At 50.2% G+C, this 24,307-nt stretch overlaps 9 protein-coding genes across 9 annotated transcripts; 3 read left to right on the top strand and 6 right to left on the bottom strand.

Moving 5' to 3' along the window:
- Nucleotides 1-388: 388 nt before the first annotated feature.
- Triagg1_3622 (uncharacterized protein) lies at nucleotides 389-1,918 on the bottom strand (the record flags this gene model as incomplete). The annotated part of the gene is made up of 1 exon (XM_062897935.1): nucleotides 389-1,918. The coding sequence occupies one exon, from the start codon at nucleotides 1,916-1,918 to the stop codon at nucleotides 389-391; it is 1,530 nt and encodes a 509-aa protein (XP_062757611.1).
- Nucleotides 1,919-3,167: 1,249 nt separating this feature from the next.
- Triagg1_3621 (uncharacterized protein) lies at nucleotides 3,168-4,778 on the bottom strand (the record flags this gene model as incomplete). Its single annotated transcript, XM_062897934.1, has 2 exons — nucleotides 3,168-3,885; nucleotides 4,003-4,778. The coding sequence occupies 2 exons, from the start codon at nucleotides 4,776-4,778 to the stop codon at nucleotides 3,168-3,170; spliced, it is 1,494 nt and encodes a 497-aa protein (XP_062757610.1).
- Nucleotides 4,779-5,795: 1,017 nt separating this feature from the next.
- Triagg1_3620 (uncharacterized protein) lies at nucleotides 5,796-7,106 on the bottom strand (the record flags this gene model as incomplete). Its single annotated transcript, XM_062897933.1, has 4 exons — nucleotides 5,796-6,548; nucleotides 6,604-6,917; nucleotides 6,988-6,994; nucleotides 7,074-7,106. The coding sequence occupies 4 exons, from the start codon at nucleotides 7,104-7,106 to the stop codon at nucleotides 5,796-5,798; spliced, it is 1,107 nt and encodes a 368-aa protein (XP_062757609.1).
- Nucleotides 7,107-7,781: 675 nt separating this feature from the next.
- Nucleotides 7,782-10,131, top strand: Triagg1_3619 (uncharacterized protein; the record flags this gene model as incomplete). The annotated part of the gene is made up of 3 exons (XM_062897932.1): nucleotides 7,782-7,826; nucleotides 7,897-9,845; nucleotides 9,924-10,131. The coding sequence occupies 3 exons, from the start codon at nucleotides 7,782-7,784 to the stop codon at nucleotides 10,129-10,131; spliced, it is 2,202 nt and encodes a 733-aa protein (XP_062757608.1).
- An 846-nt stretch (nucleotides 10,132-10,977) lies between these two features.
- On the bottom strand, nucleotides 10,978-12,672 carry Triagg1_3618 (uncharacterized protein; the record flags this gene model as incomplete). Its single annotated transcript, XM_062897930.1, has 1 exon — nucleotides 10,978-12,672. One exon carries the CDS (start codon nucleotides 12,670-12,672, stop codon nucleotides 10,978-10,980), a length of 1,695 nt encoding a protein of 564 aa, XP_062757607.1.
- Nucleotides 12,673-12,885: 213 nt separating this feature from the next.
- Triagg1_3617 (uncharacterized protein) lies at nucleotides 12,886-14,556 on the top strand (the record flags this gene model as incomplete). The annotated part of the gene is made up of 4 exons (XM_062897929.1): nucleotides 12,886-13,137; nucleotides 13,201-13,875; nucleotides 13,946-14,445; nucleotides 14,499-14,556. 4 exons carry the CDS (start codon nucleotides 12,886-12,888, stop codon nucleotides 14,554-14,556), a joined length of 1,485 nt encoding a protein of 494 aa, XP_062757606.1.
- A 1,077-nt stretch (nucleotides 14,557-15,633) lies between these two features.
- Triagg1_3616 (uncharacterized protein) lies at nucleotides 15,634-16,695 on the top strand (the record flags this gene model as incomplete). The annotated part of the gene is made up of 1 exon (XM_062897928.1): nucleotides 15,634-16,695. One exon carries the CDS (start codon nucleotides 15,634-15,636, stop codon nucleotides 16,693-16,695), a length of 1,062 nt encoding a protein of 353 aa, XP_062757605.1.
- A 228-nt stretch (nucleotides 16,696-16,923) lies between these two features.
- Triagg1_3615 (uncharacterized protein) lies at nucleotides 16,924-17,781 on the bottom strand (the record flags this gene model as incomplete). The annotated part of the gene is made up of 1 exon (XM_062897927.1): nucleotides 16,924-17,781. One exon carries the CDS (start codon nucleotides 17,779-17,781, stop codon nucleotides 16,924-16,926), a length of 858 nt encoding a protein of 285 aa, XP_062757604.1.
- A 3,443-nt stretch (nucleotides 17,782-21,224) lies between these two features.
- Triagg1_3614 (uncharacterized protein) lies at nucleotides 21,225-23,165 on the bottom strand (the record flags this gene model as incomplete). The annotated part of the gene is made up of 1 exon (XM_062897926.1): nucleotides 21,225-23,165. The coding sequence occupies one exon, from the start codon at nucleotides 23,163-23,165 to the stop codon at nucleotides 21,225-21,227; it is 1,941 nt and encodes a 646-aa protein (XP_062757603.1).
- Nucleotides 23,166-24,307: the final 1,142 nt, after the last annotated feature.

Genomic DNA, 24,307 nt, shown 5'->3' with positions numbered 1-24,307 from the left:
CCCCCCCCCCCCCCCCCCCCCCCCCCGCCCCCGCCCGTTGGGCTATAATGAGTGAGGGGTGAAAAAAAGAGGATGAGGCGACGATGCCTGATATGCGTGGGCATGATTGGTGTAGATATTTGGTGATATTTAGAGATGAGCCACGTTTTTTTTTATAACGGGCTATGCCTTTAAAGAAAATAGACATGATGCGCCAGATATGAAACTGTTTTCTCTTTGCTGAGGGTATCCATTCATTTTTATTGATCCTTACTCTGTCCATTTTGGCTGCCACGATGTTTCTGTGTAAGTGAGCCAGCCATTTTCTTTTTATCTAAACATGTCTATTCATAATCACGTTTCCCCTATTATTTCTACAATGTTTTAGCGTAGAATACCTTTTTGTTTCTTACTCCTCGCCCTTGTGTTTCCACTCGGCATTTCTATGCCAATGATAATCCCCCGTCAAGATACTCCTCCAGATCCCGTACAGCCCGCCCACAGGCCACCTGCTCTTGAGCGACTTCTTCCACATCTGGCGCTCCCTCCTACTGGCCTCGACGTCGATACGCACCTTGTCATACACCGAGGGCAGCGTCGTCGCGCTGTACTTTTCGCGCAGCGCCTGGTACCACGGCTTGTCGTAGACCTGCCAGAACTCGGGCTCCGAGTAGTACGTGTGCGCGTACAGCCACTTGCGGCCGCCCAGCTGGACGAGCTTGTCCTCGAGGGCGCGGTTCTTGGCGATGAACTCGTCGTGGTTCTCGGGGCCCCAGCCCCAGACGCCAATGTTGAGCATGGGCTTGGGAACGACCTTTGTGGCAGCGCTGCCGTCGGTAGCTGCGACGGTTTCCGTCTCGCAGGTCGGGTGGAAGGTCGGGCCGGGCGTCTCCTTGAGGGGACACAGCCAGAGGGGCCAGATGCCGAACTCGTCGGTGGTGTAGTCGACGAACTCGGCGGCCTTGTCGTAGGGGATGGCGAGGTCCTGGACGACGAAGCGGGCGGACTCGCCGCTGGCGTGCAGCGCGCGGTAGAGCATGCGGGTGTGCATGAAGTCGTCGAGGAACCAGCGCCAGAAGCCGGTGAAGGGCACGTACCTGAAGTAGGTGAAGCCCTGGGCGCCGACCCAGAACCCGGCGCGGTCGTAGCGGAAGAGGTACTCGGCGAGCGGGATGTAGTCGGTGACGGCGTCGGCGTTCTTGGTGCGGTCCTGGGCGTGCAGGTAGAACCAGGGGTCGGAGGCGTGGCTAAAGGTTTGCGTCTTGTGGCCGGCGGGCTTGTCGTCGGTTAGGCGGCCGGTGATGACGACGCCGTGGTCCTTGGAGAAGAGGATGCCGTCGACGTAGTCGTTGCTGGGGTTTTGCGTCTCGGCGCGGACACGCTCTGCGGCCTCGGCCACGCTGTTTGTGCGGTGGTATGTAGTTTGTACAAACTTGCGAGCCTCGATCAAGTTGAGCTCCATCAGTGTCGTAACGCCCAGCGTGCCCACGGCTCCCGCAGCGCCACGAAACAGATCAGCCCGCTCATGAGGTGACGCCTGCACGACTTCGCCGTTGCCCAGCACCATCTCGACATAGTTGATCGTCTCGTCGAAGAAGCCGTGGCGGAACGAGCTGCTCTCGCCCGCCGTGCCCGCAAAGCCGCCCCCAGCCGTGATGCCGGGAAACTCCATCACCACGGGCGGCACCAGGCCATGGCGCAGCGTCGCCTCGACCAGGCGGTCCATGGGCACGTTGGGCTCGACGAGGGCGGTCCGCGCGCCGCGATCCACGGCCAGGACGTTGCTGAGGGCGCTGATGTCGACGGCTCGGTGGCCGGGGCCGGGACGAGGCCGCGTGCTGTTTGTCGAGCCGTGGAAGATGCGGTACGACTCGCCGCGCTCGAAGTAGCCGCGGACGGCGGCGGCGATTTTGGTGACGGCCTGCTTGTGGCGCTCCATGGTGGGGGACGCCCAATTGGCTTGGTCGGGAGGTGGGAGATGGAGATGGAGATGGAAGAGGATGAATTTCCATGGTGTTGCGTTGGAGGTGCGACGATAATATTGAACCAATGGGGTTGCTTGGCGGGGGCCGATAAAGCTCCGTGTTTGGTTGATAGCTGGAGCTCTACATGGGAAGCTCTACACAAGAGTATTTAGTTGTGTATCTAGCGTGTTGTATTTACTTTTAAGACTAGAAATGATTAGAGAGCAAGTGTCTTTTTGATTTTAGTTTTCCGTGTAATTATAAACCATGAATGTGTGGCCTATTAATCCTTTAGTCCCTCGACATCGCAGCTAGAGGTGCCAGGGAAGCTCTAAGCATCACAGGGATAACTGGCTTGTGGCGGCTAAGCGTTAATAGCGACGTTGCTTTTTGATCCTTGGATATTAGCTTTTCCTATTATACTAAAGCAGAATTTAGTAAGCGTTAGATAATTTACCTACTAAATAATATATATATAACCTATTAGTAGGGATAGTTAAGTTCTGAGAGAGTTAAGGGCTTAGGATTATGCCAACTAGTTAATATAGCTAACTAGCTATAGGTACTATATAATAATATAACCTAGTTTAGAGAAAGCTAAGGGCTTTATTACTTATGCTGTAGTATAGTATTAATACCTATGCTAATCCCGAGGGGAGCCGTGTAAAAGTGATTTTATAACGGCCCTTGTAGAGCATGGAAAGGTGTGGGTAGTCTTAATTGCTGTAAGTGTATTAAGATTGCTTAAGGGGCGTGCCAGACCCGCGGGAAACTATGCCCATTTGCGAAGGACCTGCAGTCTGGATCTTATGGGGGGCGTTAGAGCTTAACGCGGAAATGCTTAGGCGAGCCTGGTATATTAGTTATCCCTACCTATATTATTGGTGTTATATATGTATAATGGATTGAATAGGGAACGTAAGTTAGGTTTAGACCGTTGTGAGATAGGTTAGTTGTCCTACTGATGACCTTACCGTATGAGCTTATAGAGGTAATATTTGTTCTACTGCGTATAAACCATTAGCACATGCATCAGGAGGTCTATCCGAAAAGAGATGAAGCATTCATGAGGTTGGGCATGTATTCGGCTTCGGCTGTGACACAGCCAATGGGCATCAACATTAAAAATAAATGATTAAATATGTCTAATACACAATATATAACAATCTATCGTTTCGCATGTCTTGATAATGAGTCCTGCCCATCTTTTACATGTCGAACGCGTCATAGCCTTGCAGCGACATCTGCCTTCTCAACCCCAACACCCGCCCTTCTCACCACAGCAGCCTGTATGTCTTCCAATCTATCCTCTAGTAAATCATCAAATCTCAGAGACGTCTCTTCAAGCGTCTGAGCCGCAATGCTCGTCGCACTCGCCTCAATCGCCCCTGGGTTCTCTATCGCGCAGCGAATAAAATCGGCCCAGCTCTCAAGGCAACGCCGTGAACTCGGCGCTCGAGCCAAGCACATGGGGAAAACATGCGGCATGGCCTGATACTCCTCAAACACCAACGGAACGCCATCAGCAAAGAGCTTCATCGCAAAAGCCTTGTTCTCGTAAGAAAGTATCTCCCAGCCAGTGCTCATCCATACAGGCGGTGACCCTTCCCAAGAACGACTCATGAAGAGCGTCGACAGCGGATGCGCAACCAAATCATCATCAGCGTAGATGAACTTCCGTGGAGGATTCGCCGGCCATATCTCGCATGGAGGGACTCTGGCTTCGAAATCAGGCCTCAGTCTGGGCAAGTAGTCGAACGGATGAGCGTCCTCGACGTGCCACGGCGGCGAGCTCTGCGTGATGTCGATCCAAGGAGAGATGCACGAAACACCAGCCGGCAGAGGAACCTTTCGCTTCTCGCCGTACCACTGGATGTCAATATCTCGATGGTGCAGCTGAAGAATGAGCTGCAATAGCGCGAGGGCTAGGTTTCCACCGGCGCTGTATCACCAAATGAGAGACAATCGGGTCAGCCACATGTCAATGGTAGATGATAGTCTGGAACGTGGAATGTTGCACAGCATCAATTCTTTGCCAAATCCAGAAGCTTCAACATACCTGTCTCCCGCAATAACGATATGCTCCGGTTCCACAGCGTCGTGATAGGCGTCCGGAGGCGGATACAGCAACGTAAAGTATGAGACGAGGGCGTCCAGCAGCGCGCTCGGGAACGGATCCTGCGGCGCCAGTCGATATCGCACCGAGTAGCATCTTCCCTGTATCAGCTTGGCCAGCTTCTTGACCAGAGGACGATGTGTGGCGGGATCGCAGAGGTAGTATGCGCCGCCGTGGAAGTAGAGCACCGTGGTGGGCTCTTTGCACTCTTTCATGAGTCGGTGATATTTGGCGGACTCTGAAATGTTCGGCAGAGGATCTCTCTTTGAAGCTGCGGCTCTGTATCCCGTCCATTCTGCTTCTACGGGTACGAGCTCGGGAACTCTCGCGCTGCTTCCACCGACGCCTTCATCTCTCATGCTGTCCATGACGTTGAGCAGCGAGTCCCTGATGTCGGTCTCGGGAGGCGGCGGCGAAGCGTATAAGCTGATCCATATCCTTCCCTTGATCTCCTCGTTGCGCGTAGTGAGTTTTTGACTGTAGGAGATTGAGTGTGGATTGGCGGGTGTCAAGACGGAGCGCATCAGTGAAACCACCAGGTTGGACTGCAGATCGACGTATTTGGATGGTTCCGAGAGCTTGAGGACGTGCAATATGGCTACTCGGGTTAAGAGAGGGACTTTGGAGAGCAAGATGAAGAGCATTCTGAGGTTGGATGTGAGTTTGGCGGTCATGGTGGGCGCTGGGCGAGCCGAAATTTGAGGAGGAGGATCATTCATTGTGCAGAGGAGGAATAAGAAAAATCGTAGGAAGAAGAGAAGAGGGAGAATGGGATGTAAGAGGCTTAGGTGGTAAGTAGCCAAGTCTGAGGTTTGATAGGGAAGAAGACTCTACATGTATCTTGTTGCATAGGTATGTATAGGGGACAATTATATTGAGTGAGTGAGTGAGTGAGTGAGTGAATGAGTGAATGAGTGAATGAGCGAGGTAGGTGTCTCCATGGGGAAAATCGGGCGATTGGCTACCTATTTATCCAAAGTCCAGCACGTAATCGATTTCTGCCATCAACAATCGAAACGCACGGCTCGCATAACTCGGGGAAATGGACCGGCACGTGGCTACAGCAGCCATTGGTTGGCTCCATTTAGGTAGTTGAGACGAAATCCGCACGGTTGAAATGATTTCGCCGCGTTGGTGGCGGCTATTCAAGAGATGCTTGTACATTGGACAGAACCAACCCTCCATATCAGTCCAGTCCAGTTAGTCTGCTGTATCTGGGCAATGCTTGCGAGAGGTAGCATTGGATTGAATCCGGCTGCTCGAATACAAGTACAGCATCCCGCAAGCACAAGTACTTAACAGACAGATCGATCTGGGAACAGGGATGGGAAACGGACGGCTTCAGTTAGCGCTGCATTAGTGAGCGTAGGCGGGAGAGGCAGTCAGCCCGAACCTCGGCCCGCCTCTTCCATCTCCGTCTCACTCAGTTTAATACAACCACCGTGATGCAGTAATGATATATGTAGGTAGCTTCTTCTTCTTCTTCTTCTTTTTCTAATAGTGATAATAATAACAACAACATGTAATCCAACCCGGAAATAGACGAAAACAATACATGTGGTCCATTTGATATTAAATAGGTACATAAAAAACTTTGATAGAGCAATCAACGCTCCGGCCGTTATCAAATCAATGTCTGCATGGCCCCTTTATCCGTACGTACGTGGCGCAACAATAACCGCAACTTGATCAAAATCGTACAATGCATGGCAAATCTCAAGCAAGCAATTAATCATCTACGAGCTGCCGGCCGCGGCCTCGGTGGTGGCCTTTTCCGGCTCCTTGCCCGACGCGGAGCCTGCTGATCCGGCATTCTGGTTAGCCATGGCCATCTGCCAGGCCGGGATTGACGCCTTGGCCCCGGAGCCAACGGACAGGCCAGACGCTCTGTTGAACCTGTTCTGAGCCGGGCCCTTGCCAGCGTCAGGCTTGGGAGTGCCGCTCGCCTCCGCAGCGCTGTCGACGGCTGGGGGAGTCACTGATTGGCCGGGTGCTGCCGTGGGTGAAGCCGTCCCGCTGGTTCCGTTGACGCCATTCGATCCGTTGACACCGTTGACCCCATTGTTGCCTCGGAAGTAGCCGCTCGAGACCGAGTTATTGGAGTTGGCATTCATCCTCTGTGACACAAGAGTCTTGAGGCTGGCAAGTTCAGTGTTGATTTCGGCAAGTCGGTTGTCGGTGAGCTCCTTTTGGTTGTTCATGGCCCTGGGGATGGCGTCCTTGAGGCTCTGTACTTCGTCGCGAATGCGCTGCGCGTCGTCTTCCCGGCGCTTGTTTGCTGATTTCAGCTCCGTCATGATCGTGTCCAGGTCGGCCAGTGTAATGTCCAGTCGTTCTGTGCGCTGCTTCTCGGCATCCTTGAGTGCCTCTGTGTCCTTGGACAGCTGCTCAACCAGGGCAAAGGCCTTGTCAAACTGCTCCTCGATCGACTTCTTGTCCTGCTCCAGCTTTTCAGGGGTAGGCGGCGCTACGAGGGGGTATACATAGCGCTATGAATCGTGTCAGTTTCGCTGCGGTGAAGGACGCGCGTAGGATTCTGTTTACCTTGCCCAATGAGTACAGGCCATAGCTGACTCCTCCAACCACGGTTGCCATGATGAACCAGTCTCTCCAATCCCGTTGTGTTGACGCAGGCGGCTGCCACGCATACTGGGGGTAGGATTGGTAATACTGCTGAGGGGGACCCTGAGGAGGGCCCTGGGGCGCGCCGGCATAGGGAGCCCTAGGAGCCACCGCGCCGCTGCCGCCCCCAGCCCTGGCAATGGCGGCATCAATCTCCTCCTGTGTCAGATTCTTGGTTCGAAGAAACGAGATTTTGTTCTCGACGGACGAGGTGGAAACGCTGGGATCTTGCAGAACTGCTACATTGTTAACATGGTGGAAGCAGAAGTGGACGTGATCGAGAAGTCGAGTCGAGTCGAAACTAACATTGCGCCTGGGAATTCGACAGTCAGCCAAGAGACGAGCCCATGATTGGCAATCACAAGGACAAGGAGATGGAACGCATCACTTACTGCAGACGCCACGATTTCCTCGCGTATCGCCATGATGATGGATCGGGATGCTCACTCAGAGCCTCGGCGCCTCGTAGAATCAATCACCAGAGACGACAGAAAAGACGCAGCTTCAGGGGGATCGCGATGGACGTCGACAATGGAGAACGAAGGAGAAACGAAGAAAGAAGATGCGACTGTTACGAGGATGTTGAAGCTCGGTAATTGTGGAACCGGGCATGGCTGGGCTGGGCTGAGCTGAGCGCGGCCGCAAAGTACTACCTCCTCTAACTACAGTAGAGGGACGTACCGAAAACATGCTGGGCCGAGGCAACGGTACGTGCTGGGTACCAGGTACGGAGTACTCGTACGTTGTTATGTTATTGGCTACCGGGCTGCGCGCAGTAAATTGGCCCCATTTGCATGTACTCCCCCGACACTCTGCAATCACGTGCGCATGCGTGTCAAGTCATTCGCGCTAGGCCGCACTGGGCCAATCAGGCATTTGTTTACTTTCTCACCGAGCAACTGCCTTATCTTTCCCCCCCCCCCCAATCCCGTGGCCCCACGAAAGAACTGCTTCAAAGCTTCAAGATACGCCGCCCGCCTTGTCGAATTATCGATCTTGCGTCTTGTGCCCCCGAAATCGACTGCTAAACGCACTGCGGATCGCCTCTCAGCTGCTCAAATACCGCCGCATCACCAACAGCAGAGGGCCAACCGCCTGTAATGTCTCAAGACACGGGCCTGTGGAGCGTCCGCCGGAAAAGAGAGGTAGGTTCCCTTTGTCGCAAGAGTGGGAAATCTGCATCATCGTCGCATCGTCCGCTGACCGACGCCGTAGACGCTCGGCGGCCTCAGTACAAACAGCGGCATCCCGGCGCCAGGGTCGACAATGAAGCGCCAGAATCAGGGACCCTCCAGCTTCGGCACCGCCCACGGCCGCTCCATGTCGGGATCTAGGCACTCCCTGGCTGTGACGCGCCCGAACCAGCCCATGTTCCAACGCGCATCGTCCGGCACAAACCTGGGCGATATTGGCCTGTCCTCTATCAAGCGAACGTCGTTTCAGCAGGCCAGAGCAACATACAACCCGGGCGCCTTTACTCCGTTGGCTGCGAGGCCGTCAACGGACAGCGATAGACGGAGCAGCGTGTATCGTCCGCGGCAATCCACAGTCGGCCCCGTGAGCCACCAGAGCTTTTTCCAGACCACGCCCCAGGCAGCCGGCGTCCCTCGCGATCCGCGGCCGCTGAGGGACCGATCCTTCCAAGCCCGAATCGCCCAAGAGCTGATGGACTACATGGTGCAAAACAACTTTGAGATGGAAATGAAGCATTCGTTGTCACAAAACATTCTCAAGTCGCCGACCCAGAAAGACTTCAACTTCATGTTCCAGTGGCTCTACCATCGGATCGACCCCAGCCACAAATTCCAGAAGAATATCGACCAAGAGGTGCCGCCCATTCTTAAGCAGCTTCGATACCCGTTTGAGCGCAGCATCACAAAAAGCCAGATTGCGGCCGTGGGTGGCCAGAACTGGAGTACTTTTCTCGGCCTGCTCCATTGGATGATGCAACTGGCTCAAATGCTCGAGGGCTATGCCGGCAATCGGTACATAGATGCTTGCCTCGACGTCGGTGTCGATGTAAGTGGCGACCAGATCATCTTCAACTTCCTTAGTAGTGCATACAGAGACTGGCTCGCCATGGACGACGACATGGGCGACGAGGATGCCGAGCGACTACTAGCCCCCCACGTTGAGGCCATGGCAAGGGCGTTTGAGGAGTCCAACTCAAAGTACACGGCCGAGCTTGAGATGCTCGAGGCCGAGAATGAGAGGCTGTCCAAGGAAATCGAGGATCTTGAAAAGTCCACCCCGGACCCTGCCGTCTTGGATAACCATTTCAAAATCATGGAAGAGGACCGCGTCAAGTTTGAAGACTACAATGAGCTCGCCGTTCAGCGATCGGAAAAATACGAAGCCCGCATCCAAGTTTTACAAGAGGAGCTAAACAAGGTTGTAGAAGAGCTGAAAGAAGCCGACGAGGAACGAAGAGGACTCCAAAGAGCTGTTGACGCCCAAGGCATTAGCATGCAGGATATTGACCGCATGACTTCTGAACGGGAACGCCTGCAAAGGGGTATCGAGTCGGCCGGCCAACGCTTGGAAGAGATTAAGAAAAAGGTCATGGAAAAGGAAGCCGAGGCCAGCCGAAAACTTGATGAGCTGGAACGCGTGGTGGACAAGTACAACACCATTGCCTACCAAATAGCCCTCATACCAGCTACCGCGGCCAATGCTAAGGGCAGGGACTACGAGCTGCAGGTTACCCTCAACGAGAACGAGCTGAATTCATCCAACTGGAAGAGCTCCAGCACAACACATACCCCGGCGACAGACCGATCATTGGTTGATGCCACAACCGGCTATCAACCAGGACACGTCCTTAACCTAGATCTCAGGGGGCAAGTCCGCAGCAGCTTCATAGCTTTGCGAAAGGAGATTGCAGAGCGACGAAGCGTTGTAATGGACGACATGATGAAAGACCACGAGCTCTTGGATGGCATTAAGGAGGCCATTGAGGACAAGCGGAACGAGGTTGAAGCCTTGAATCACAGAGTCAGGGCTGCAGAAGAGGAGTATGAAAAGACGAAAGAGGTTGCCACGGCGCAGAAGATGGGATCCGACGCACAAATCGAAAAGATGGAAAAGGAACTCTCCAGAATGCGAGCCGGTCTGACAGAGTCTGTGCAGCTGCTAGAGCAACGCGAGATCAACACTACCATTGAGTAAGTCTTCACCGTACTTGAATTCGGCCACACCGTCTTGGGCAGATCAGAATGGCTAACATCTTTTACCAACTCCAGATACGAACAGCTTGTATTGCGGGCCAACTCGCTGCGAGAGGAGCTACACACGGAGATTGATCGCATGCTAAACGACGTGATCAAGTTCAAGATTCACGTGCAAAAGAGCTTGGACGACTACGAGGGCTTCGTGGCCGACGAGCTGGAAAAGGAGCTGGGGGGCGACGAGATAATGCAGGATGAGACTCGGACGCTGCCTGATATCTAAGGGAGAGAGCTACTCGGTGTTTCTCTATGAGTTTTGAACGACAATTGTGATATGAAAATAGCGTTTTTTTTAATGATGGGTGGAGTTGGTTGGTGTTAGTTGGTGGATTGGTTTTTGTGTTGATTATCTTTTGTGTATACCTACTTTTTTTTTTTTGGAAGATACCACTGGCAGCTGTTCTTTTTGGTTGAATGAATGATAACTTGGGGGAATGTCTTTACCATCTGTCTGATTACCTAGCATTTTTCGTCATGAACTTCTTCGGCATAGATGTAGCTGAAGCTATCGTTTTCGGGGACTTGATACACTTATAGAGGCTCTGACAACTCTGTGGCCGTACTCAAGGAATTGTCAATTCTCTTTAGAAACTCCACGCGTTACTCATACGAGTAAATTTCATAACATCTAAATGTCTACTATACAGATCAATACCACCCAGTACTCCTCCATTCCATGTCTACCTGCGCGGACGGTATGACCATATGCGCACCGTCTTGTCACAAGAAGCTGTTGCAAGATAACCGCCTCGGAGACTAATCGCTGCGCTTCTGATATGGTCCTTGTGGGCTTCGACTATGCAGTGACTTTTCCCCGTCTGCCGATGCCAAAATCGGATTGACCCGTCATTTGAGGCGGTTATAATCCACTTATCGTCTGGTGTCATAGACATTGCCTCAACCAAACACCACCCAGAACCTCCAAGGGTTAAGACGCATGTGCCATTATCCAGATCCCACAATTTAACGGCAGGGATTCCCGCAGTAGCCAAATATCTGCCATCCGAAGAGAAGGTCACTGACTTGGCGGCTTCTCCATGAAAAAACTTTTCCTCTAAACAATCATTCCTCAAGTTCCAGACATAGGCATAACCATCATTGCCACATGCAGCGACGAACCGACAATCTGGAGACATCTCAACCCTGGATATACATCCTGCTCTCGTGGAAAAGGTACTACTTTCTCCGTCCTCTGGGCAAACGCGAACAGTACCATCGCTACCGCCGGATGCTGTGCAACAGCCATCTTTTGAGACATCAAGTGCAGAGACAATAAAGGAAGGATCACAACCGTGGCATCCTGTGGACTCCCTTTCCATATCATATTCCTAAATTTTGATGTTTGCCTTAGCGTTTGGATTTGGGATTCGGCTGATGGCTTACTTACCTCTATGTATTTAAGGGATCCGAAGAGTAAATATCGTCCATCAGAGCTGAAACAAACAGGAGGTGGGTCGCCTCTACTCGGCTTCAAGTCCCTTCGAAACACATTTCGTCTCGTTTTAACGTCGAATATCTGCACAGTTCTGTTCTTGTCACTGGTTGCAATATACTTTCCGTCACGGCTGAAAGCGATCTTGCCAATCTTTTTATCATGCGGAAAAGTGCCCACAAGATCGAAATGTAAAGGCACCAACAGAGGATCGAGAAGAGCATACCAGTCATTACCTTGAATGACGCTTTTTGACGCTGCAGTACGATCTTTGATATCGAAAGTGCGCTGCGCATGACTTAGGATCGACTCATATCTTAGCAGTTTGGCGGCAGATAGATGCCCCTGCTTTTCAGCCCATGAAATCGCCTTTTGGAACTGATCATCTGTGAATCTTTGGTAAACACTCGTAGTGAAGAGGGTGCTGATGATCCTTTTATCACCCTTCCGAACGGCGATATGTAGGGCGGTCAGGTCTTCGTAGTCTTTGATGTGTACATCAATACCAGACTCAATAAGATATTGCACCATGGCCTTGTCATTTCGCTCAATGGCAAAGAATAGTGCTGTCTGGCCATGTTCATCACACGAATCAACATCGGCACCATTCCCAAGGAGCTGCCCGACAATAGCTATGTGCCCCCTCTGAACAGCAGCTCTGAATGCTCTTTTTCTTATTTTGCCATCAGTATCGAAATTTCGGCAAGATTTGACCAGAGAGCGAACAGCATCCCCGTCTCCTCGTGACACGGCTGCGTTCAAGTCTCTTGTAATTTGTTCGGGATCGTTCGTTTTGTCTTGTGCAAGAATATATCTGAATATTGAAGACCCTCCTCGAGCATTTTGACGACTCAAGGAACCCGCTGATCTTTTGTCTTCAAAGTAGCTGTTGTTCGCAAACTCGTCTTCAGTATCGGAATTGGAAGTTTCGTCTGTCTCTTGCCGCTCCCCGGCGTTTCTCGATTCTTTACTCGCGCGGCGTATCGCAACCCCAATTTTCGCCAGGTTTGCTATGGCGGAATCTATACTCGCCAATGCTTCCTCTGTGGGAAGACCTTTATCGACGGCGTCCACGTGCCTGTCTATGGAACTATCAAGAATTTTCAAGATGTTCTTCGCTAACTTGAGCTCATCAGGTCGAGATTGAACGCCAGAGTCCAGAGATGCACCAGGCTTGGTGATGTCTCTGATGTTATCTGCCCACAGGTTGAAGCCAGCGAGCCTTTCCCCCAAGAGACGCTGATTCTGCGTATTGCCTTTTCTGACAATTGCCTTCTGAAACTTGTCGAGACATCTTTGCGTGAGTCTCTGGACTGACATGGTGGCAGACATTGCCAGAACTGCTATCAAGATCCAGGTCCTCAACTTAAGTGGAAGCGGAGGGAAGGATGAAATAGAATGTTCTCGTCAAATGAGGCGGTGAGTGACAAACGACGGGAGGCTGGGAGTTGGCCAGCAAGGTCACACAGAGTCGGGCGGGCGGGGGTACTACTCTGTTTCCGTTTCTTACACGAGTTTGTTTTTGTTTGCTTCATACATATACACATGAGGACGATGGACATCGGGTTGAAAAACCGTGATTACTATTTGGAGCGGGCAATCCCCATCCTCAAGGCTCTCAACAGTGGCCTTAAAAAGAGGAGCTTTTTCCCAGCCCGCGAGTGTCTTGCGATGCAGATTGCTACAAACTTGGCTCTGACGAATCACGACCTCAAGTCGATTCCAGGCTGTTGGATCGCTCTTGAAACTCAGCAACTGTGCAAAACTCTTTTGAGTAACTTTGCTCACATAGATCAAGTATGTCTTATCTTCCTATTGGGCATATCTATATAACAGAAGAGCCTTATTAACACAATTTAGTGGGCGCAACGTAGGCCCCCGAATGGTCCTCTGACTCGTCTTCTTGGCACCAATAATCCTTACAGGGAACAGGCCCCTACGAACGACCGGTTGAAGAAAAGCTCCATTATAGCCTTCTTTCAAGCCACGGATTCTGAGCATCTTATTCGTACGATTGATGTTAATTGCTCTCGCCTTTATAAACTTATCTACGGTGGCAACGATGACAGCGTCAGCGTACCTGATAGCTTCAACCCGGGCTCAAAAAATCACCTTGATGTTTTTGGCAGAGATCTGTTCAACGCACTTGAACAGCCCTTCAGTACAGGGTCACTGGACCAGCTGTCAAAGCTCGAGTCATCATTTCATTCTGGAAGAGCTGTTCTACCTGACAAGTGGCTTCAAGATCTGTATTCGATTGGCGAGTTGGTAGAACTACACCGACGTCGTCACAAAGTAGAATCTGTGATCCGCGTGGCCATCTTGGACACTGGCATTGACGAAGACATGTCTAGGCGTATAAAAAGAAAACGAGATTTTGTCAATGGCGCAACCAACAGGACGACAGATGACTTTGGTCACGGCACCTTCATGGCCAGGCTTGTTATGAACTGTGCGCCCTCGGCTGAAATCATCGTCGCACGTGTGTCGAAGAGCACAAAGAGCTTGGAAGTGAGCCAGGAGAACGTTAGGGACGTAAGTAAATCCAACCCACTGTAGGATATCATATCGTTAAGTATCCAGCTAATCACATTGTGTACAATAGGCAATTTTATGGGCTGGTATAGAATGCAAGGCAGACATCATTTCTATGTCATTCGGATTCCCAAAGAATCATAATGGCATTGATAATGCTATCAGAGACGTCCTGCGTCAAAGAGAAGATTCTGTGCTCTTCTTTGCAAGCGCCGGCAACGCCACTTTTGAGAATGAATGCTTTCCCGCTCGCCAATCATATGTGATATCGATTCATGCCGCCAATTGTCACGGAACTTTCCTGGAGACGAACCCTCGGCTGCCCGAATGGGCCCCTGCTATATGGGGTACGTACGGAAGTGACATTCCGGATGAATTCATCACGACTATTCAACAGAGACATCGGGGTGTCTACCAACCTGGATCATCCATTGCCACAGCCGTGGCGGCAGGCATCAGTGCCACCATGATTGCCTATGCAGATGTTCTGCCCTATCTCGAGCCGTCTGTGAAGGAGAATGACGGGTTACTCCGACTTAAGCTGCTCCGACAGCAGATCGGCATGGAAGCGTTATTTAGAGCCATGGCGGGAAAAAATGCCAACAGCCAACAACGGTTTATAGATCCAATATCATTCTGGAGAGATACGACGCCCGCCCGGGATTCAACCGGGCATCTTGATAGATATTGTACAATCCAGTATCATCTGCAAAATGTCTTTTTGATGCAAGAGGACAGACATTCCTAAAGCTTCTAGCTGATTTGATGTTGGGTCAAGGAAGGATTATTCACCTTCTATCAGCTCCTTAGGCTCACACGAAGCTCTACTTCATATACGAGTTGATCTAGAATCACTCCCTTCTATATCTACTAGATTTATACGAATCTAATACATCTATTCTTATCTACTAACTATATTGGGAGAACCTCGTTTAGAGTTCCATTTATTTTATCACTTAGCTCCATCTTATTAGTCTATGTTCCCGTACTTGGGCTTTTCTTTTTCATCTGAGTAAACTTCTAGTGCTCCTGCAGCCACTAAATTTTATACTTACCTTTGAATAATTTGCTTTTCTGAGCTGAAGAACTTACAGCAATATCAGCTGGGGACTATCTTGTACTCGTCCTTGAGGCAGGCTTTTATCGGGTAATAGGTACATATACTGAGGGTTTGTAAATACTGACGGACGACGGAGGCCCTCGAATCTTATGTCTTGTTTTGTGATAATTTAGCCAATATTGGATGAAATAGTGCAGATGGTGAGGCACGTAAATTCTTTTCAACCTTTACTCTATTTCAAGCTTCTCTGGCCTGATGTTGTCCATTCCAAGAGATGCCATCTCCACGATTTCGAATCTGTTGTAGTTAACATCAGCGTCTAGTATATTTTTAACGGCTTTTGTCATCTCCTGGGAATGATAACGCTTAGTTTCGAGCTCAAATTTATTAGTGCGCCTCTCTGTACTTTAGGTTTTCTGTTCCCATAGCATTAGGGGAAACACCGCGATAACACGGCAAACTTTCGAGCACGATGTAGTTTTCCTGAGTAGCCACCATACCTTAAACTTTTCGTTTTGAAGATTCCCATTATTTCTTCCAAACTTTCGCGTGAAAAAAAAACTTATCATCCCAAAAACTTGACTACCCCCCTCCCTATATAAAGCCGCTTCCCATCCCACGGAGTTCCTGATAAACTCCACCCATCCATTCTCTTGTTGTATCATCTCATTCTTATTATTGCCCGCCTGATATCCAGCATGGGTATCCGCAAGAATATCCGCCGACTCCTCTGCCTGGGGCGCCGTGAGCCCGATGTTGAACAATCACCTCGTCCGCTGCAACACTGGGAGATCCGTAACAACATCATCAGCATCATCACAGGGCACCTTGACCAAACTCCTCTTGTTTGTTTTGCCAGCGTCTGCCCAGACTTCTACAATGGCTATTTCCACCCTTCTATCGCAGAGCAACAGAGAATCCAAGTCGGGTTAGGAAGAGTCCCGGTTAGAGCCTACCGCTGCTACGACTGCGACGCATATCATCCACTGCGGCAAGAATACTGGTTCAATGCCCAATTCTTTACCTGCAACGACTTTAATGGCGGACATCTAAGCCCTCAACATCTGCCGATGAGAGGATTCGATTACTCACTCAGTGTGCCTTTTGAGCTCGCTCGAAAAATTATGAATGCGCCCCTCGATCAGTCTAGCCACGACTGTCCGGTTGAACAATTGGTGCCTCGTTATCCCTTGCAAACTTACCAAGAAAATGTGGCCTATACTAGATCATGGCAAGCTCGGATTATCGACGACCAACTGGTACTTCACTCTTACACTGCCTTGACCCTCACCATCGATCGTAGGTTACCAGGACAGAGCGTCAACATGGGGATCATTTCTATTTGTCGTCATGTCAATACCGGCCGGTTGTTACTTGTCCATCGAGAGCCCCCTCAGGAAAATTACTTTTCCAGACGTCACGGTTCTATTCTATCTTGTCCCGTATGCGACACAGACTATTCCATTGACATCATTTGGGAAGGAGGACATTGGGTTGTTGGAATCTCTACATATCACGTCCTTGAAACTGCGAAAACGAAGTCAAACTGGACCTGGAATGTCATGTCCTATTGTCCAGAAGAGGCCCGCAAATCACCCCGAGTCAGGAAGATGATGGGGACACCGCCAGGAATAGCGATGCACAAGTGGTACACGCAAAGTATCATGACCCTTGACCGGAGGCCGGAGGGGGATTGGGCGCCTCAGCCTGCTCTCCAGTCCGATCCTCATTACTTGAGTCGGCCTGTTTATTTGCAGTAGATTTGGGTAGGACTAAATTTGGGGTGTTGCAATGTTGCTTATTTGAGTTGGCTTGTTTTCTACATTTGTATTGAACCAAAGGGGCGACTGGGAGATGCGGATATATCTTCGTTGTGCCATAGCTGGAAGAATTAGCAATGATGATATTCTTGACTGCTTGAATGAAGAGATATAACTGATAAGTCTCGTTCCTTTTAAACCCTTGTAGTCAGAGCTTCAACGTCGTAACTAATGTCTGAATGCAATACAACATTCCTCCCCTTCTTCACCCAGTGTATATTCATCGAAATCAGGATCAATCTCCATGTCGCTAAGCAGCACATTTTTGGACACCTCTGTTTGCTCCCACTCTTCTTCAGAGTCTTCATCCTCGCCTTCGCCGGTGAGAAACGCCGTTCGGTGAGAGAACAGCTCAGTTTCAATATCACCATCCCTCTTAGTCCGAATGACATGTAGTCTGTATGCAAACACAACGCCGGGAGCAGTCTTGTAACTGTCATTCTTGCCTTGCTCTCTGTTTACGGCCACATCACCCCCTCCTGAAAGAGAAAAAGGGTCCGTCGCTGTAGAGATAGAAATTCCCACTGATGCCGAATTTGCCAACCCACTTCCGCTCGTCACTTGAAAGGAGTCCTTGGCAATTCGCAACCCTGAGATAATGTAGACGGGCCGCTTGCGAAACATGGCTCCATCTATATACTTCCTGACCCGATCTAGACCAACGACTGCCTTCAATGTATCGTCGCTCATGCGACTACCAAATACTCTCGTTTCGAAGTCTGAACTGCCATAAGCCGTGTTGGTGAAGTGGGATATATTCGCATTTCCGTGTGTCTGGGCTAGGTCTGCAAATTTGGAGAAAGCTTGAGCGATAAGTGACGTGCTCTGGCTTTGGGAGTGATGGTGATCAGACTCGGTCATGGTATTGATCTTTGGGAGGGCAATTTCTGGATGAGATGCGGAATCAAGCGACGCGAGCGAGAGCGTAGGCCGATCTGGATGAGCAATAATTGAGCCTAATGAGATTTCGCCATCAGGAAGAAAGTTGAAACCAGGAGAAAAGAACCAGACTCTTTTTGGATCCATTGTGCATGAGGTCGTGAGAAATCTCGTAGCTGAACAAATGGTGTAGGAGTGAAAGTCTGCCACTTGGGCGTCAACTGCGAGACTACCCAAATATATACCTGTGTATGATATGTGTATATGTAATGTCGATATACGCATCTACTAATACCTAATACCTTATGTGGTACAGATATTCGAATCTACTAACGCCTTATGTGGTACGGATATACACATCTAGTAATACATTATGTAGTACAGAGACGCATTTAGTCATATTCCATGTGATACAAGTATATGCATTTAATAAGCCTTGATTCGATTGGCTACGAATACCGGATACTCCACGATTGTATATAAAATAATTCCGATGTTACACAGAAACAGAGATGCTATAGCCAATAGCATCAAACTCATAACCAGCAGGCCACATATGGCTATACGGCTCGGATTTAAATAAATTACCTCTACGTTTCTATGGCTACCAACATGTAGAGAAGTACATGTATCTTCCAGCTTCTTGACAGTCCTTTCCTACGTTTATAAGAGCGCAATATAACACGTACTACAGAAAGGGAGAGGTGAGATGGCAGCAGAGATTTGAAGAAATAATTTGAAAGATAAAAAACGTTACTCTATATCTCCCAGTGGCGGATTTGGCGTTGTTCATGTAGTCACAGTAATGCCGGTTTGTTGACTTGGGAGAGGGAATGAAGATGAGAACAGATAGGTAATCTAGCGATGCCAGAAGTTATCAGTTGCGAGTAGACTATCCGCTCTAATGGCAACCTTCCTTTGATCATAATGCTCAAAGCGCTACCTCACAGGTCCGGCAATTCGCCCAATTCGTCCATACTCTTCTACAGAGATGTGCGTCGGACCCGTAACGGCAAAGACGAGTCCAGCTGCGCGAAGGCCAAAGGGATGAAGACCATGTGGGATTTCACGTTCCATCAAAGTGGAAAAAGCTGGCCAGTACAAAGAAACCGTCTCCTGTCTCGGTCACAGATGAGGATGCGGTTACAGGTACAGAGTACTCTCCCAAACAACCGACGGTCACCAACAAAGACATGAAGAGGCGTTGAAAGCCATAACGAATACAGTCTTCATCAGATGCGATCAGTGAGGTAAGGTGAGATGTGCAGTGATGAGATGTCAAGTTAGCATCCCGATATGTAGATGCTATGCCCGTAGATATGTACATGTAGTTACACGTGTCAGAGAGTGGCGGCAACGGGAAGAGTGAAAGAGTCAAGGCTGAGGGCCACGCGGCCACTATCACGGACCACACAGCTAGGGTTATACAAAAGACTGTGTTTATGTCTAATCTTTCTATAAACAAAGGGGCTGCGGCTCCTTTTTATACCTTGTTCAGCCCTTTGGGCCGGTTAGCTTGCCAGTTGGGAACTCTGACGCCATTGACTTCGTTTCTATGAACAAAGGAATGTCTGCAGTGTAACTGGCCCCTGACGTCGCGTCTAGCTTTCGTTCTAAGACGCTTTGTTCTGCCTCAAAACTAAGCCAAGCAAACCTACTCCAAGTTCTTTGATAGTAATCCCTGTACCCTATCATTCAATTTGGGAGCGGATGGGAAACAGTGCTCAGAAAGGGGCCTCTTTGTTTGGACAGATTTGTCCGTGCCTGAGCACCATCTCTAGCCACTAATAATGAGTCAATTGTACTTTGTAGTTGGTATGAAAGAGGTCTGTTCTTTTATTGCCGGGGTTGGTTCAACATCAGTACTTTGAAACACGCCTCGGCCATCCGGCGTAAATTTCTGAAAGGATACTTGCAGCCTACGATTTGAACATGATTTTACTCTATACTCCGTAACCCCACAGAATATACAAAGAGAATGTCGAATATGGAGCAGAAGCCATGAGTATTAACAAAGAGCAAGCAGTTCTTTACTGCTGGGGTATGGCAAAGGAATGCGTCAAAGAAATGTGTTCAAGCACAGATCACGGATCAATACCTAATACATGTACTTTTGCTTATTACCTACCAAGTATATAAGGCAGGCTTTACTCCTAGGATTCTAAACACCGTAAAACCCCCTCCGATTCATTTTTCATCGATAGAGCCTGATATGACAACCATGGAGGATGAGATGGTATCAGTCATCAAGAAGATGACGAGTTCGTGTAAGGGGCGTCTGGTCCGCTTATCATTCTCTGAACAATACCCAAATAACGCCACCGCCACCGCCAGAGAGCATTCGACAAAGTTTGATAGTTGGGTCAAGGAGTTTGATGTATTTTGCTTGGGCCGGCAGACGCTTTATTCCCATCTGAAAAACGCGCCCAATCATGGTTTACCGATGATACAACTTCTTGGCAAACTTGAAAACTCCCTTGGTAACTAAAATCCTCAACGCTACCAAGTTTAAAAAAAAAATCTCTAACACTTTAGATTAGAAACTATTGAACGAGTATTTGCGTTTCAATCATCCTTATGGGACTCTGTCGAAACCACCATCAGCGAACTCGGGAAGCCCCCCGTTGCATGATTGCTCTTCGCACATGGATCAGTTGCGTGTAGTTTCACTATGGAATAATTAAAACGATTCAACAGCATAGCCCTCAATAAAAGACATTCTAAATTATTCAAGAGATACGTGAAGCAAAGTTCAATTACATGTTTCCTAGAACTCGCGCAATACTCCAGAAGCGCATGGTTCAGTCAATTGCAACATGTCGAATCCGGCTCCTGTGTCTCGATCGGCGTCAGAAAACTTCAAGGCCAGCGTTGCAACAGAAGGAGCCGGAGCCGATTTTAGAAAATAACAACGGGCAGTATCGCTCGTAACACAAAACTTAGGCCCCAGCACTCAGCCAAACATGATATAGTCAGTCACAATGATCTTTAATCATCCCAGAAAGCACTTGAATCCCAAAGTAAAACACCACAGAACAAACAGACCCAAAATATCGCCCTACTCAGCCGTCAATCAGCCTGACAATAATCATACAAAATGCATCTCAGAGTCACGCCAGCAAGCCCTTCAATTCCTCTACATGTGATGCGAGTCAGTCGAAACACAAGAAACAAATAGCAGCAGCAACGACAGACATCGCGGCTTTTCCCTGTCCTCTTCCAAGGCCGTAGCCATTTCAATTCAGGCCAGACTGGATGAACTGGAAGCACGACATTGTGCATATGCCGTCAGCTTTTGATGTAACCATAAGCTGCACATGATAGTTGCCAGCTGATGAGAGGATCCAAGGTGAGTATTGCGGCGGAGATTGACGGGGTTACAACTACTCTCATCACGAGGATTCACAATGCATTCAATCTATACGTCGTGCATGAACCTATCAAATAGATAAGCTCTTGGAGTTGATTTCGCAAGTTATTCTAATTCATGTCCAAAAAGGGTGTTGTTCCGCCCAAGCCAAAATCTTTGTAATCCCCAAAACGCCATGCTATGCAACCCGATGTCTGACCATTCGTCCGTCTGACGCTCTTTACACCCGTTCATACTCCGAATCCGATGCAGTGTTCTTCTTATCATCCTTGGTCACATCGGACGTCTCCACCTTGGCCTCACTTCCCTTGTCGGCATCTCCCTCTCCGGTGGATTGAGGTACCTTGGGAGCATCGGCACTCTCCTTCTGGTCCGAGCCTTCAGTCTTGGCCGTGCTATCCTCGCCCTCCTTCTTCTGCGCCTCTTCGGCCTTCTTCTGCTCCTCTTCAGCCTTCTTCTTCTCCTCTTCCTCTTGCTCCTTGCGCCGCTTCTCAGCCTCTTGCAGCTCCTTCTCCTTCTTATCCTTGCGAGTTTGAATCACCCAAGCGTCTGCAGCCTCAATGGCATCCTCGGGGGACCGCTTATACTTGAGAAGCAGTCCCTGAATCTCCGCGGGGCTGAATTCAAACTCGGGGATCTTGGTAGCAAACTGTAGAGAGAGAACCTCAATGCGCTCAGAAATCTCAGCATGCTGTCTGGCCCACCGTTGCTTGGCCTCCTCATCCGGTTCAACGCGCTTGGGTGTGCTGGTACCGCTCTTGGAGCCGAGGGCCAGCTCGTTCGAGGAAATCTCGCTCTCAAAGGGTGCATAGATGGCGCGGAAGATGGACTCGGTCATGGTCTTATCGGCAAGGCTGAAGGGGACAATCATGTCCACGCGGCCGGGCCGGATCAGCGCCTTGTCCAACTTCTCAATGTGATTGGTGGTCATGACAAGAAGACGGCCCTCCTGCGAGGCGACTCCATCCAGAATGTTGAGAAGTCCAGAGAGTGAAAGGCGACCACCTGATCCTGTATTTGAAGGCGGAGACGGAGTTGGTGCCGAGGGATTCGGAGCAGCAACAGGGGCAGGCGCGACATCCGGCTCCTCTCGGGTGTGTGTCAAACCAGCGGTGTCAATGTCCTCAAGGAGTACAAGGCAGCGAGTGGGCAGGTTGCTGAAGAGAGAGGTGAGGCCCTCCTCGGTGGCATTGGTGGAACTCAGGCTGACAATGTAAATCTTCATCCGGAAGTACCCAGCTAAAGCCAGGCTGAGAGAGCTCTTTCCAGTACCTGGGGGGCCGTAGAGAAGGTAACCGCGTCGGTAAGGGATACCACGGTTAGCATACCACCGGCGAGTAGCAGGGTTGAGGTAGTCGGCGGCATCGTCAATCAGATCCTGCTTCATCTTCTCGCTCAGGATGACGGTGGAGAAGGGGCGGTTAGGGCGAGACATGCTGCGCTGCCAGTAAGGCTCACCGCCGTAGGCAGTGCCATTGGAGCTGCGATAGATGAGGGTCTTGCGCTCGTCCTTTTTGAGGTACATCTGACGAGCCTCGAAGAGAAGTTCTTTGAGGAGACGCGGGTTCCGGCCAAAGCATGAAATGGAGAGCTCCTCTCGCTCGCTGGCGCTTTGGAAGTTGATTTGCTGCTGGTTCTGGTGACGTTCAAAGAACAGGGGCCATCCCTTGTACCAAAACAGATGAGACCCAAACGAGGGAGTATAGTGCAAAGTCTGCTTTGGTCCTAGGATATCGATGCTGACCTCGTCGTCTCCATCCTCGTCGTCACTGTCGTCGTTTGAACCGCCCCAGATGTAGCTGCTGCGAGAGTATAAATCGGTATTGACCAGGAAACGACGAGAGTTTTGAGAAAACGTTTGACGTGAGATCCAGAGCATCAGCATGTTGTAGATTTCATCATCAGTGCGGACCCTAAAGGACGACATGAGATATTCGTCGATCCAGGCCCATGCTGAAGTGCTGAAATAGCTCCATGCGAAATTCAGACCAAAGATGGCGACAAGGAGAGGGATGTAAAAGTTGAGGTCAATACCCAGGTAAGCGTGCAGGGCAGACGTAAACATGGAGAAGCCCGGGAAGAAGTAGTTGAGGAGGGCGAACTGGGGGTTGGGAACAGCCCCGTTGGGGAACTGCGCCGACATGTTGATGAAGGGATCCATGATGTCTTAACACACGTCGAGCGTTGTTTGTGTGAGGTTTTGTCGACGAGGTGGTAAAGTGGCCGTGGGAACGCACTGGTTCCGACAGGCGACACTTTTGGTGTCGAGGTTTTCGCCCGCCCGATGTCACTCGCCACTCCAAGATGGGATGAATCGTAGGCGGCGAGATTCAGACGAGGACAAGTGAAAGCCGTTGATATGGGTTTCGACCAGTCCACAAAAGAAGACGGGAAAGGAAGAGAAGGATGGACTGGTTGAAAAGTTTGTGTTGAGGTTGACAACTCAGACACCCTTATATAACTGCAAGACGAAGCGAGAACAAAGCCTCCAAGGCTAGACACGGATGCGGCTGCGGCGCTGCTGCGGCCTAGAAGCAGTGGAGTCCGTTCGGCGCACAAGAGCATGTGAATGGCTCAATAAGCAGTGTGGAGGAGGCAGATCTCGCTGGATGACTCCCGCCGAGGTGGGACTGGCTGGCTGCCTGATCTGAAGGCCTCCATTGAGATCCGTGAGCCACTGGGTACGCTAAGCTGAGCCTTTATACTTGCCCCATGTGAGCTTGAAAGATCAGATTGAGTTGATGCAAAGCGCAGAATGGAAGTGTGTCGTGCTTTGGATTTCTTTCAAAATGGATCATGGACGCAAAGCATTTCCCCCGCATCTCGTGCTCGTGCTTGTGCTCCCGGAGAGAAAGTCTGGTTGCAACGCATCGTCACGTTAGCTCACATCGTCACGCAGCGCACGATGAGCAAACCGCATAACACACAAGCCATTCTCCGACCCGATCGTTCTGCAATCTGGAAAAAAAAGACCCCTGAACGACAAAGAAAATGCACGGTTGGTTGCCGACTGAGTCACAGCAGTGAAGGGAGATTTGATGCGCTGTCTGTTTGCTTCGCTGAGCCTCGTTCCGGCGTCTGAAAAGAGACTCAACCAGCGCTTTGTCCTCGCGGGTGCCTCGCAAGGCTTCCTGGACAGCAAACGGGCTCCATAAGCGCGAGGCCAAGTCGAGCCAAGTGCGGCAGTCAAGCAGACGATGGTGAATGGTTGAAGCTGGCAAACGGGAGGAGAAGCGGGAGAGCGCCTCCTTTACCGTGGTGCACAGCCACTCCCGGCGTGCCAGCTGTGGCTAGTGCCATGTC

Source organism: Trichoderma aggressivum (genome assembly GCF_033847375.1).
Source record: "Trichoderma aggressivum f. europaeum strain CBS 100526 chromosome Unknown scaffold_010, whole genome shotgun sequence".
In the NCBI taxonomy this organism is placed as follows: Eukaryota; Fungi; Ascomycota; class Sordariomycetes; order Hypocreales; family Hypocreaceae; genus Trichoderma; species Trichoderma aggressivum.
This window is presented reverse-complemented; position numbering and strand designations above follow the sequence as displayed.